The sequence below is a fragment of the Sesamum indicum genome, linkage group LG1 (genome assembly GCF_026168435.1).
Source record: "Sesamum indicum cultivar Baizhima isolate 11 linkage group LG1, ASM2616843v1, whole genome shotgun sequence".
Classification (NCBI taxonomy): domain Eukaryota; kingdom Viridiplantae; phylum Streptophyta; class Magnoliopsida; order Lamiales; family Pedaliaceae; genus Sesamum; species Sesamum indicum.
The window spans coordinates 2,212,324-2,226,134 of NC_142657.1; the positions used below are offsets into that span (position 1 = coordinate 2,212,324).

Below are 13,811 nucleotides of genomic sequence, written 5' to 3' on the forward strand. Positions count from 1 at the left end.
ATTTTTTATTCTATAGGACATATGCTAAGCCCGTAAACAAACTATGGGATAAAAAATATAATACCATCTATTGTGTAGAATCAAAAGTACAATTTTCTTAAAATCTAATTTGAATCAGAATTTTGACAGCTGATTCTGTATACCAACATTTTCTTATAATATTACATAGGACTAAAACAAATTATGCAAGAATCCATTAGTACATTTCAAAGGTACTGTATATAGAGAGAGTAAAGCATCATTGAAAATTCAGTCCAAGTAAAACAGAAACTGCAGCAATATATGGGAAATGCAGAAGAATTTTAAGGAATGCAAATTGGCAGCTATATTTAATTTATAGGATATATGAAAGTAACATGATGCACCAAGAATATTGGTAATTTGGTTAAAGAGAAGAAAAAGTGTTTTGTTGTCAACTAAAGAAAGGGTTGCTTTCTTGAGCTCTCCTCTCCATGCAAAGACAGCGACTTGGTATGGGTTGCAGGATCACCAAATTAAGAGAAGATGCAATTTTTATGACATTTTGAGGCACCCTTTATGTTTAGATACAATTATGGATATGCATGTAACTATATGTATATATGTATGTATGGAGAGGAAGCAGTGTACTGTGTGATTCAGTAAAGCACAGAAAACTGGAAAAAGATTTAATTTGGATAAAATTTGGATGCGCCCTTTAGATTTATATGTGTGGAGATTCTTTTTTTCTTTTTGGTGGGGGAATTGCACATTTAGAGATACTCATCTGTATATATGTATGGAGAGAGAAAGTGTGGTAATACTAATGAGAGAGAAAGCTGTCAAGTGAGAGCTGTAATGTAATGTTGCAGCGGGCTGGTATCAGAACTTGGCAGATGGTCTTTTAACTTTTTCCCTCTTCAAATAATTCTCCATTCTCTCTCCAATTCCACATATGCGTTTCTCTCTCTACATTTACTTACATGCAGTATTTATACCATTTATTTCTTCTCTCTCTCTCTCACAGCACTGCAAGGCTCTCTGGTGAACGATGTGATTGAACATTACAAAGCCAGAGCCTGCTCTCTTCCCTGGTCACATTTTCCCACAATCTTAAGAGTATTTGTATTTATATTCCTTATCTTCTTTTTCTTTCTTTCACTTTCATCCATGTCGGTGAATCCAAGACTTCTTCATCCTCTGATGCTAGTCTAGCAGCTTTCGCCTTTTCAAACCCTTCCCATCACCATTTCCAACTTCTCTTTTTAAATGTACTTCAGTTTGTCCTTTCCAGCAGGCTGAGGCTTAATGTATTAAGTTCTCTCTCGTTTATGGTTGAGATGTACTGCAAGCTGGTATATGAGAAGTGGGCTATGGCTAATTGTTTGAAACAATATGTTCTTGTTGGATTTCTGGTAGTGTTCTTGAACTCTGCTTCTGTGGATAGTGATGATGGTGAGTGTTGTGGTTTCGTTTTGGCCTTCTAGAACATGGGTCATCATTCTTGGTTTATTTAGAGCGTAGACTTGGAGTTTCGTATTTTAATCATTTAATTACTGTTTAACTTTTTAAAGCTTTCTTTTTGTTTGTCCTTATTACATAATCACGTCATTCTCTGTGCTAAACCTTTTGTTTTGTCTTATTAGCAACCAATTTCTGTTCAAGCATTGAACTTTCAGATTTTTTTTTTAGTCAAACTACAGAAACACTAGATTCTTGGTACTGATGTATCTATCTTTTTTCCTCTTTGATTTTTGCTATTTATTTGGAGAAAAGGGGCGATTTTGCTAGAGGTGAAGAAGTCGTTTAGAGATGTGGATAATGTGTTGTATGACTGGACTGACACTCCATCTTCAGATTATTGTGTGTGGAGAGGGATCACTTGTGATAACGTCACCTTCAATGTGGTTGCACTGTAAGGTTCTAACTATCCCCCCCCTCCAAAGATTTCCATCGGTTTAGCTGTTCATAAACGGTACTTCTACCGATTATGCAACTACATAATGTAGTCTTTGCTGCTCAATTGACTTTCTTGATGTTCGGTTGTTCATTGTCTGATATTTCCCTCAATATGTGTACTTATGCACCAACTTTTACAGTAATCTTTCAGGTTTGAATCTTGATGGGGAAATTTCACCTGCATTCGGACATCTTAAAGGCCTTGTCTCTATGTAAATTCACATTTTGTTTTCAAGTTCAGTTATATATTTTATACTTAGTGTTCGGTCTCTAATATGATATGATTCTTGTGTGTATGTACCCAACCAGTGACTTGAGGGGGAATAGGCTCTCCGGACAGATTCCAGATGAGATTGGGGACTGCTCAGCTCTGGAAAGCTTGTACGTTATTATTTGTGTCAGCAATACTGAATAACGAGTATATCATCAGAGTAGTTGAGATTATCTTTATTGCACAGGGATTTATCATTCAATGAGCTCTATGGAGATATTCCCTTCTCAGTGTCAAAGTTGAAGCAACTTGAGAATTTGTAAGTTAAAAGCAAAGTGCACTTATCTTGCTATTATTTGTTGATTATTAATTTATTACACTCTTTTGGTGATAAATAATCCTTGCCATTGCCATTCTTGTTTATGTACTAGTTATGTATTTACTGCTCTTGACAGGATTTTGAAAAATAACAAGTTAATTGGTCCAATCCCCTCAACACTCTCTCAGATTCCTAACTTGAAAATTCTGTGAGTACTGTCGGTATTGCACTTAATTGGATTATATTGTGAGAATGAACAATTTGAGATAAAGTACTTCCAAATTCATTGCTCTAGGGACTTGGCTCAGAACAAGCTGAGTGGAGAAATACCAAGGCTATTATACTGGAATGAAGTTCTGCAATACCTGTGAGTTAGACTAATTTTCTTAAATTTAGCTCTGTCATTCCAACATGGAATCGGGAACTGATTGAGCGTGATCCTCATAACATTTTGCTCTTTGCTTAGGGGGTTGAGGGGGAACAACCTACAAGGTACACTCTCTCCTGATATGTGTCAACTAACTGGCTTGTGGTACTTGTAAGTTTCCAATCACCACACTTAAAACTCCTAAGGTCATGCATTCAAAGCATTTCCTGATTCCAACTTCCGGATGCCCTGTTGCAGTGACGTTAGAAATAATAGCTTGAGTGGTTCGATTCCTGATAATATTGGCAACTGCACTGCCTTCCAGGTTCTGTACGTATCTAACCAACAGCAAATATTGTATTAAGAAATAATCGGCATGGTGAAGTTAATAATATTCTGTGTTGATAGGGATTTGTCATATAACAATTTTACTGGTGAGATTCCCTTCAATATTGGATTTCTCCAAGTTGCAACATTGTAAGTGTTTCTTCTATCTTTTCCACCTAAGCGCCATGACGTACTTGAAGCTGAATTCTGTAATTGATTCCAAATATACCGTGGTGCAACTTTAGGTCCCTACAGAACAACCGCTTTTCTGGGCAAATCCCATCAGTTATTGGCTTGATGCAAGCACTTGCAGTGTTGTAAGTGCTCTTATGTGTATTTTACATTGTGGCATTGAATTCCCGAAAATTAAGTTTGAAATTTAATATTGTCTCTAACCGCCGTTGTCCTTGAAAATTTTTGTTCTTTTCAGAGATCTAAGCTATAACTTGTTGAGTGGAACAATCCCACCAATTCTTGGAAATTTAACATACACGGAGAAATTGTAAGTAGCATGATCAGACAAGTGCTCATATAAATGTTATCGAACTTCCATTACCATCTTGCACTATGTTTGGGTTATGGAACTCTGTCTAGTAAGATGATTTACGTGTTAATTCTAGAACTTGTGTTTTGGGAACTGAGGAAGGTATTGTTTTTTTTGTAGACTTGTTTTTTTTCTCTGAGATGATTTCTGAGTTATACGATGTTTGAGTTTGTTACCTGCACATTAGAATTTGATGATCTTTCTGCACAAATTTTGAGCTATGGAACACTTATCTATTAAGAATTAGCACTTGTGTTGTTTATTTACCTCTGACCATCTCTGCAGGTATCTTCATGGTAACAAGCTAACTGGGCCCATTCCTGCTGAGCTTGGAAATATGACAAAGCTCCATTATCTGTATAAATCTTTGCCCTCCCCCTCCAATTTAATCCATGATGAATTCCACAAGTTATTTTTTCGAAGAAAATACTTCTCTGCTTTATATTTTGAGTTAATTTAAGGCTGATTTTGTCCATCATTTTGACGAGTTGTGGGATAGAGTAAGTTGTTTGCCAATCATGAATTCTGATGTCCTCTTCTTTCTTTTTCTAGGGAATTGAATGATAATCAGCTCACTGGGCATATTCCGCCAGAACTCGGGAAGCTCACAGATCTGTTTGACCTGTAATTTTTTGAGTTCACAAAGTTATGTCTCTAATTAACATTTATGGATCTGCAAAGTCAAGTTGCTTTGCTCGTACTTGCAGAAATGTTGCAAACAACCACTTAGAGGGACCTATACCAGATAATCTTAGCTCTTGTACAAATCTGAATAGCCTGTGAGAATCTAATGTCCTCCTGTATTTTTTATATTAAAAAAAAATTATATTTTGGGATCTATTATTTATGTAATGTTTCCGAAGCAGCAATGTGCATGGAAACAAGTTGAATGGAACTGTTCCCCTGGCATTTCAGAAGCTGGAAAGCATGACTTATCTGTAAGTGCCTCCCTGTTTTCTAGTTAATTCAGAGTATGCTCTATGCTCCATGCCTTTGGGTTAAAACTAGTTTCTTGGCTCCAAATGCACGAATCTAAATGCAGATAATTTTATATTGTTCTTTTAATAAAAACCTGTAGGAACCTATCCTCGAACAATCTCCAGGGCCCCATTCCTATCGAGCTATCACGTATTGGTAATTTGGATACTTTGTAAGTGCTTAAGATTTGCTTGCTAATAGTTAATCCTGTTGTAATATATTCCTAGACCATAATAGTAATGCTCGTTTCCTTGTTTCGTTGGATCAGAGACCTCTCAAATAATAGGATCAGTGGTTATATCCCTTCCCCTCTTGGTGACTTGGAACATCTCCTGAAACTGTGAGTTCTTTGTATCTTGATTTCATTGATGCCACATTGGTTGTATCTCACTGTATTCAGCCATTCAACAGTAATTTAAGCAATAATGATTTGTCTGGAGTCATACCTGCTGAGTTTGGCAACTTGAGAAGCGTTATGGAGATGTAAGGAAACCAACGACATGCTTGATCTTTTCTTTACAAAGCAAGTTGCAACCATTTTGAATGGTATATTTTCTGTGCAGAGATCTTTCAAATAACCGCCTCTCGGGTCCCATTCCTCAGGAACTTGGCCAGCTTCAAAATGTCTTTTTGCTGTATGAGCTCTCTCTCTCTCTCTCTCTCTATCTCCCTGTTTATATGTGCATGTGTCTATGGTAATTTGATGGAGGCTTTCATAATTTCAAGTAACAACAATATAATTGAGAATTTTGCAGAATGAATTGGATCATCAACAATATAATTGAGAATTTTGCAAATCATTGGCAGGAAGCTGGAAAACAACAATATATCGGGTGATGTGATGTCACTTGCCAATTGCCTCAGTCTTACAGTGCTGTAGGTTCCCCGTTTCAAAACTATGTTTAAGTTGTGAAATATGAAGCCGCACTATAACTATTGTTTCTGCTAGTCTAATCTTATGTTATTATAGGAATGTATCGTACAACAATCTTGTTGGATATATTCCTACAGGAAATAACTTCTCAAGGTTTTCACCAGACAGGTTAGATTTTCTTGAATTCCCTCTGTTATTGGTTATCCTGTTTATTTATTTGCTGTATCATTTAGTCCATTTTGCTCAAGTCTTTCTTTCCATTTCAGTTTCATAGGCAATCCAGGTCTTTGTGGCTATTGGCTGGGCTCTTCATGCCATCAGCCTCGCCCAGCTGAGAGAGGTAAGTCTGTGTAAAATCTGATCAAAGTGCTTGCACAAACTGATAGATGCTAATCTTTGTGTTCACCATTTACTTGTATGCACGCAGTTTCGATTTCTAAAGCAGCAATACTCGGAATAGCTCTGGGTGCATTGGCTATTCTGCTTATGATCTTAATTGCAGCTTGCCGGCCGCACAATCCAAAATCAATTATGGATGGGGCACTTAAAAAACCGGGTCTGTTATCTCCTTAAGAGTTTTCAACTTTACTTTGTTTTAATGCTCTTATGTCTAGGTCTGTTAGACAATTTGTTAAATACATGGAACAAAAATTAAGCTAAAATATCTTCTTATGGTTTCATGTTTCATCTGACAGTTACTTATTCGTCTCCGAAGCTTGTCATCCTTCACATGAATATGGCACTTCATGTGTATGAAGACATTATGAGAATGACTGAAAATCTGAGTGAAAAATACATAATCGGTTATGGGGCATCAAGCACGGTTTATAAATGTATTCTCAAGAACTGCAGGCCTGTGGCTATCAAGAAACTGTACTCTCACTACCCACAGTGCCTGAAAGAATTCGAGACAGAACTGGAGACAGTTGGGAGTATTAAACATCGCAACCTAGTCAGTCTTCAAGGATACTCCCTTTCACAATCTGGAAATCTTCTGTTTTATGATTACATGGAAAACGGCAGCCTCTGGGATCTCCTTCATGGTAAATCCATTTTGCATGTAGTCTCTATTTGTTGATCAAAAGCTAGAACATGCTTCTTTTCCCATGACACTAATTGAACAAAATTTTGGTTGATTTCCAGGAACTACAAAAAAGAAAAAGCTCGACTGGGAAACTCGTCTGCATATAGCACTGGGTGCCGCACAGGGGCTGGCATATCTGCACCATGATTGTAGCCCACGCATAATCCATAGGGATGTGAAGTCATCCAACATTTTACTGGACAAAGATTACGAGGCGCATCTTACTGATTTTGGCATTGCCAAGAGCTTATGCACATCCAAAACTCATACTTCTACTTATTTGATGGGAACAATTGGCTACATTGATCCTGAATACGCTCGTACTTCTCGTCTGACAGAGAAGTCTGATGTCTACAGCTATGGAATTGTTCTTTTGGAGTTGCTTACTGGAAGGAAGCCTGTGGATAATGAATCTAATCTCCATCATCTGGTCAGTTTTATAATTGTGCTTTACATTAATTGTCAGTGATGTTTTCATTTTTTATACTCTGTTACCTGAGATATGTGTTTGTCTTTTCGTTGCAGATCTTAACCAAGGCGGCAAACAATTCAGTGATGGACACAGTTGATCCTGAGATCTCGGAAACATGTAAAGATCTTGGAGAAGTCAAGAAGGTGTTTCAGCTGGCTCTTCTGTGCACGAAGAAGCAGCCACTGGATAGGCCAACGATGCACGAAGTTGTCCGAGTTCTCGGAACTCTCAAGCCACCTCCAGAATCTAAAACACTCGCCCCTATACTACCCGCTCCACTTCCGTCATCCAAAATCCAGTGTTATGTCGATGAGTATGCAAATCTAAAGACTCCTCACCTGGTCAATTGCTCATCCATGAGCACCTCAGATGCTCAACTCTTCCTCAAATTTGGAGAAGTGATCTCTCAAAATAGTGTCTCATGATGTAAGAAACTAGACAAGAACCCTAAGAATGTTCAAGAAAATAAGAACAAGAGTGGTGTGCTTTGTAGGAAAGAAAGTGGCACAAATCGATGTACTAGGTAAGCTGCAAGACTGAACAGGATTTGGCCCTTTTGGGCATAGCATTGATTGCAATCCAAATTTATATGGTATTTTTGTACTGTTTGTAATTATTGGAACGGTGCTAAGGGTTAAAGGGACCACAAATGAGCTGCCTTCGAGATTTTTGGCTCGTACTCTTAGGTTAGCTGGGGGGCTACATTTTGCACATATCAATAATTCCTTGTGGACCTTAGTTTCTCAGTTTCTGTAGTCTTGTTTGAAGACTGTCTTCTTTATCTCCTTGGTATCTCCTTTTCTCAGTGTCCTTTTTACCATGGGAGATAATACTCTGAAATGTGATGGATCTTAGAATGCAATGTTCTATGTTGCAAACTTGGCTATGGTCTGTTATGTTCTGGCCCAGTGGCCCCATGTCCAATTTACATCAATCTCATCTTGCAGCCCAGAATAAAATTCAGTCATTGAGTTTTTGGCTGAATTCAATTCAATTTCAGCCTCTGGAATTCAACATTTTCATTCTGACCAGACCAAAAAACTTCAACTGCACATGTCAGTTGCATTGTAGTTCAAACATTCAGCCAATAATCCAATAATATTGACTAGTACTTATCTAGATTTGATGTCAGTGACTCTTGCTAGAAATATCCAACTAGACCTATTATTCTTGAATTTACATGTACCGTCACAACATCTAATAATATCATGATGATAATCACGATACTCTCCATTGCCATCACATATGTGGATGTCAAATAGAGATGATCTTCATAACCAAACTCAAATACCTCAATGAACATCCCTCAAGATGTCTCTGTAGTTGACTGATTTGAGTCTGTACAAGTGCTGGCAACTGAAGCACACGGCTGCAGATGAGCATAAGACAATGATCTCCAGACAGGAAAGTTCCTCCTTCGAGAAGACACCCACAATGATCCAGGAGAATTGCATTCTCCACCCTGCGTATCTATGTCAGAATTGCTCATGGCTACAGCCAAAGCCAATGTTGTCCGGGGCGAGCCAGTCATTCTTTTTGATATCCCACCACCGTTGCTTCTCAGTGGGGAACAACTGCGATTCTTGTCCCAGTTGAGGCTGCAAGCCAGCAGGTTCCTGCGTCGCCTCATGTATGCGTCTTCTGGCTTGGCAAGGTCCTTTATAGAGGATAAAGATGATGAGTCGGATAAGGTTGTAAATGACTTGGATCTCCCATTGTAGAACCTTGAGATGCCCCTCCTGCATTGGTGCTTCGGTTTGTGAGGTTTCTGAAAAAATGATGTTGAGCAAACTATAGCTAGAGTCAGCAAACAAGACTCTAGAACATTCACGTTCATTGATGTATGAGATTATGTCATACGTATTCATCTACTCTGTGGATTGTTATAATTGTTAAACCTAGCGTCCCAGGATGTGTTGAACTTCCTAAGAATGAACCCTGTTGTCCCATCAAAATCTTGTTCTGCCTTCCAGATATGGGAATCCTAAACATGGCCTCAGACATAACTACACGAGGAAGAAATAAATCCTACAACGTATTATAGCTCATCACTCGTCATAACTGTCCATTCTTTGTTTGAGCAAAAATTGAAATGATCAAGATCATGATAATTATTTCAGTGCATAATCACAAATTGAATGGACTAGAAAAGAATAATTGCAATATGATCTTTTGATCCAACAAGAGTGTGAAAGTCAAAGCAAAGAAATCCATAAAAAAATTTCATTATCCACAATACTTATAATCACAAGAAAAATAAAATCCAGCAAAATCAGGGTTAAGAAAGGTTTTTTTTTTTTTTTTTTTTAAAGAGATAGAAAACGGAAAATACAAACCTTATAGGCAAAACTTCCTCCAAGGCTTCCATGGCATCTAGTGCCCCTTTATATGAACTCTGAACCTCTTCACCATCACCTGAATTCTCCATTGAATTCTCGGAGACATCGCTGTTTTTTCCTATAGAAGATGATTCATCTGAAAAACAAACATTCTTGACCAAGCCCGTTTCTTCCTCCTTCTCAACATCCTTAAAAACAACCTTTTTCCTCATCAAAAACCTTCCATCTCCTACGCAAATCTCATCCACATACGCCGTACCATCCAAACATCCACCACCTTCAATCCCACCCTTTTCCATAGTTCTTGTGGAGATTTTCATTTGAACTAAAGGGAAAAAAAAAAGGGAAGAATATAGTGGTATATACGTATAACACTCTGTATAATGTTTTCAAGAAAGTAAGGAGAAGGGATGGAAGATGATGAAGAAATAACAATTTCAAGAAAAGGGTTCTTGCGAATAAAACCGCAATTTCAGCATAGAAATGAGATGAGATGTAATTGCAGAAATAAGAAATGGGGTTAATAATGAAGCATATTTATATATTTGGGGAGATGGATCATTGGTGGAATTAGTGTTATAAACTATGCAACTGCAAGAAGAATTGTTTGGTTTTGATGTTGGATCTTAAACGACAAAAGAAGGGAAAGTTAATGGGAGAAGGATTGAATTGAATACTCTACTGTGTGTGGAATTGGATGGACATTTATATATATATATATATATATATATATGGGGATAGATAAAGGAGTTGTTAGGTCTTATCCTGAGTGAAAGGCCTCATCCACTGGTTGCAAATTTATTGGTTTTGAGGAGAAGTTTTAAGGTAAAAGTTAAACAGAAATGAATATATTTAAGGATGGGTGTTTGTATTAATTTGTTAAAACATATTTCTGTTGTGTAATATAATTTATGATGATAATGTAAGAAAAAAGGTTAGGAGGGTGAGAAGGTGTCTGAACCGACACGACCCCTTGCTTGATATTACCACCTATCATCCAATCCAATCCCCCCTCCTAATTATCATCCCAATATTAATTGCTGCTTACCCGCTCAACACAAACACACACACACACTACAGAAATCATTTCTTCGTCTTCTCCAACAAAAACAAAACCCATGCTTCCTTCACTCACTCTTTCACACACACATAATATACTGCATGCTCACTCCTCCTATCCTATCTATATTTCTATATATTATATATATATATACACACACACACAAAGAGTGAGTGAGAGAAAAAAGAAGATAGTTAATACAGTCTGATTTGAAGTTGATATGTTGATTGCAGGGAGACATGTAAACAAATGGACCACAAAACAAGAAAGATTGATGTTGATTAGGATGATGATAACAATTAATTGAGATGTGGGGTGGGGTTGGGGTATTCATTAATTCCTCAGGTTAGTGCTTATCCAACTTCATCAACAACCCATGATTATCAATCACATAAACTACTGTGTTTATATATGGTTGGGAATTAGGTGTTGTGTCTGGGGTTTGAACCCTCCAAAGGTACAAACATCTAATGCAACAGCAACAATGATGTTGGAAGTTAGATAAAAGACTTGAGTTCCATTTTGTGTTATGGATCCCTACACCACGCTTAAATATATATCGGTATGATCATAAGATCTTTGCCCCTCTCTCTCTCTCTCTCTCAAATAAGATTTGAAAAGTCATTATCCAGCGGCTCATACTTTTGGTTGGGCTAGAATCCAGTTAAGAGGCCCACTTATGATCCAAAACAGGCCTGTCACCCATCTCCTACGTTGTATCCACATTTTCAGCCTCGTCCGTGTGTACTGTATAAAATAAAAAACTTCATTTTTATTTTAAATTATAAAAGATGTTCTTATGTATTTTCAACCATCCTTACTCAAATTCTACAAGGACTTAAAGATGATTACATTACAATAAATATGGATGATGAGCATTTTAGTTCCTTAAGAAATGAAATCATGAGGGAGGTGAATGCCCATGTAAGAAGTTGTGGAGAATGTTGTTGAAGTGGGGTGCATCTTCAAGTTGGGGCACATGAGATGCATTTTTCATCACTTCCAATCTGCTCCTCTCACCAATTAATCTGCAAACCATCATACATATGCAATCAAACATAATATTATTTCTTCACATACCTAACATTATACATACACCGTACCTACTTGTTCAGTTCTATAGCTTTCTCTAACAAAAATATCTCATCATGCTCTCCCCACACAATCAACACTTCCTGCACAATCTTATTTCATCATCAATAAACAATTATAAATTCAAATGAGTTTATAAAACATATATACATACCTGAGAAAGGGGAGATATGTTGCCTGCGCTCTCATCCTCTCCCAGTTTCAATCCTTTCAGTAGTTCTAATTTCTCCTTCCTATTTTCACAATACAATTTCTGCATTTCGTAACCATTAATCTTTGTTATTTTCATTCATAGTTATTTATATAAGGAACAATTCATATCAGAAAACTAAATAGGTTGTAATTGCTTTCAACTGCTGTCTTAATTAATTATATATTTTGGCTCGAAAATCAAAGCTGCCCAACCTAATTTGACTTTTTTAAGAAAAATGTACATTAATTGTTTATGCAAAGAAGATGAACAGTACAGCTGCTAGCTGAGCTGCGGCTGTACGATATATTCACTTCATTCTCCAATAATTTGTTTTACGTTCTCTTCTTCCCACCAACCAACCAACTCTTACTCAACTCACTAACACAAACCAATCTGTTTTGGTAAGAAAAACAACTACTGATACATATAGAGCAAATTACTTGGTATTAGTATCGAATGATGTTCGAAACAATTAGCGAATTTCCATGAATAGAAAAGATAATTATTATTATCTTCATATTTTTATTATTGTATAATGTGAAAAATTATTATAGTATATATATGTCAACGATTTTGTAGTATAATCTGAAAAAGTGTTTAGAAAGTTGTAACTTACATCAATGAAATCATTAAGGACGAAATCAGGCATATAATAAGGACGCCGGAAAATGGACAGACCAATCAACCGCCGCAGCTGCGCGGCGGTGCTGGGAAGCATCAGTTCCTCAATCTGCTCCATTTTCGCTCGTTTCAGCAGCTCCTGGTTGTCCCTCCGCGTCATGTTCACTCCGGAGCTAGCGATCACCACCTTCTCCACCCTCTCCGGCCACATCGCTGCCATGCGGTACGCCACAAATCCGCCGTAGCTCGTCCCAACCACGGAGTACCTGCACAGATGCAACCTCGATTATTAATTCTAAGTCGAAATGTTATGATAAAAAACTATATGTATACACTAGTACATTGATCATCTGCACGTATTTTCTAGGGATTAATTATTTCAAACCTGCGAATCCCGAGCTTTTCAAGGAGTTTCGCGACGGAAGCCGCCTGGAAAACCTCCGACCTATCGGCGGACTTGGTGAAGGAGTCGCCGAAGAATACGAGGTCCGGCACATAGACGTCGAATTCTCGGGCAAAGAAGGAGATTTGCGGCCGCCATTGCCAGACGCCGTGAGGGCCGAAGCCGTGAATCAGGACCAGCGGAGGTCTCGAAGTGGCGGTGGGGGGCCCCCAAAAGTGGATGGTGGTGTCGCCGTCGATGTCCACGGTTTGAGAGGAGAGTCCCGCGGCGGTGAGACAGCGGCGGAGGAAGCTGCCATAGAGGGCAACGAAACTCAGACAGGAGGCGACCATCCTGTTTTACTACAGACGAGAAAGTGATGCCACGAAATTTCCACTAAACATTTATCATTTCAGCAACCAAACAAATATATAGGTGTACATATCCATCACAGTTGGTGAATCAAGTAAACAAGTCATTAAATTTATTTAGACAAACTTTTTAATTTAAATCGAGTTTGTTCATATTTGAACCAATTATATAATAAAATTAATTGTGTTTTTTGTTCTACAGTTAAAAAAATAACCAATCACATAGTAACCGATCCATAAAAGAGTAAATGAGTATTTCAAATAATTCTCAACCACTTTGGCAGCCTTCACCTAATCTCTAATAAGTTACAAGATTAGAGTGATAATTAAATAAAGGGTAATTACACTCTCTCTCCTAAAATTTGGTATAATAACGTAAATTTTTTATAATTTAAAAAATTACAGATAATAATCCTGAGGTATGCTTCAATCTAATAAATAGGTGTCTCCGTTAATCAAACTTCATTGCTTTTGCTAATATCAATAAAAATAAATAAATAAAAATTTATATTTATCATCGATTGATTTATTACTAACTTATTGCAAGGTCAAATATTTTTTTTTCCAACTAAACTACTATTATAACAATTAAAATATATATCCCCACATGTATTAACGTGTGAAGACGTATAACGGTGTAATCACACTCTAAATAAATTG

General features: G+C 37.3%; 3 protein-coding genes across 6 annotated transcripts; 1 reads left to right on the plus strand and 2 right to left on the minus strand.

The window, feature by feature from the left end:
- The first annotated feature begins 892 nt into the window (after positions 1-892).
- LOC105155317 (uncharacterized) lies at positions 893-7,759 on the plus strand. Its single transcript, XM_011071217.3, has 27 exons — positions 893-1,413; positions 1,735-1,873; positions 2,058-2,129; positions 2,227-2,298; positions 2,376-2,447; positions 2,584-2,655; positions 2,743-2,814; positions 2,914-2,985; positions 3,073-3,144; positions 3,223-3,291; positions 3,387-3,458; positions 3,572-3,643; positions 3,971-4,042; positions 4,238-4,309; positions 4,393-4,464; positions 4,552-4,623; positions 4,764-4,835; positions 4,932-5,003; positions 5,075-5,146; positions 5,227-5,298; positions 5,471-5,539; positions 5,634-5,705; positions 5,804-5,877; positions 5,965-6,093; positions 6,233-6,580; positions 6,681-7,051; positions 7,147-7,759. Exons 1-27 carry the CDS (start codon positions 1,290-1,292, stop codon positions 7,516-7,518), a joined length of 2,991 nt encoding a protein of 996 aa, XP_011069519.2. The 5' UTR covers positions 893-1,289; the 3' UTR covers positions 7,519-7,759.
- Positions 7,760-8,060: 301 nt separating this feature from the next.
- Positions 8,061-10,147, minus strand: LOC105155228 (protein OXIDATIVE STRESS 3 LIKE 1-like). Its single transcript, XM_011071128.3, has 2 exons — positions 9,430-10,147; positions 8,061-8,832 (listed from the first exon to the last, which is right to left on the minus strand). The coding sequence occupies exons 1-2, from the start codon at positions 9,750-9,752 to the stop codon at positions 8,400-8,402; spliced, it is 756 nt and encodes a 251-aa protein (XP_011069430.1). The 5' UTR covers positions 9,753-10,147; the 3' UTR covers positions 8,061-8,399.
- Positions 10,148-11,237: 1,090 nt separating this feature from the next.
- On the minus strand, positions 11,238-13,208 carry LOC105156163 (uncharacterized). 4 transcript variants are annotated; one of them, XM_088878592.1, is made up of 5 exons: positions 12,784-13,208; positions 12,394-12,664; positions 11,739-11,837; positions 11,600-11,676; positions 11,238-11,520 (listed from the first exon to the last, which is right to left on the minus strand). In XM_088878592.1, exons 1-5 carry the CDS (start codon positions 13,131-13,133, stop codon positions 11,394-11,396), a joined length of 924 nt encoding a protein of 307 aa, XP_088734718.1. In that variant the 5' UTR covers positions 13,134-13,208; the 3' UTR covers positions 11,238-11,393. The 4 variants fall into 4 exon arrangements, with proteins under 4 accessions (XP_088734718.1, XP_088734720.1, XP_088734725.1 ...); XM_088878594.1 differs by having other exon boundaries at positions 11,600-11,667; positions 12,784-13,204; XM_088878599.1 differs by having other exon boundaries at positions 11,319-11,520; positions 11,596-11,676; positions 12,784-13,207.
- Between the last annotated feature and the right edge of the window lie 603 nt (positions 13,209-13,811).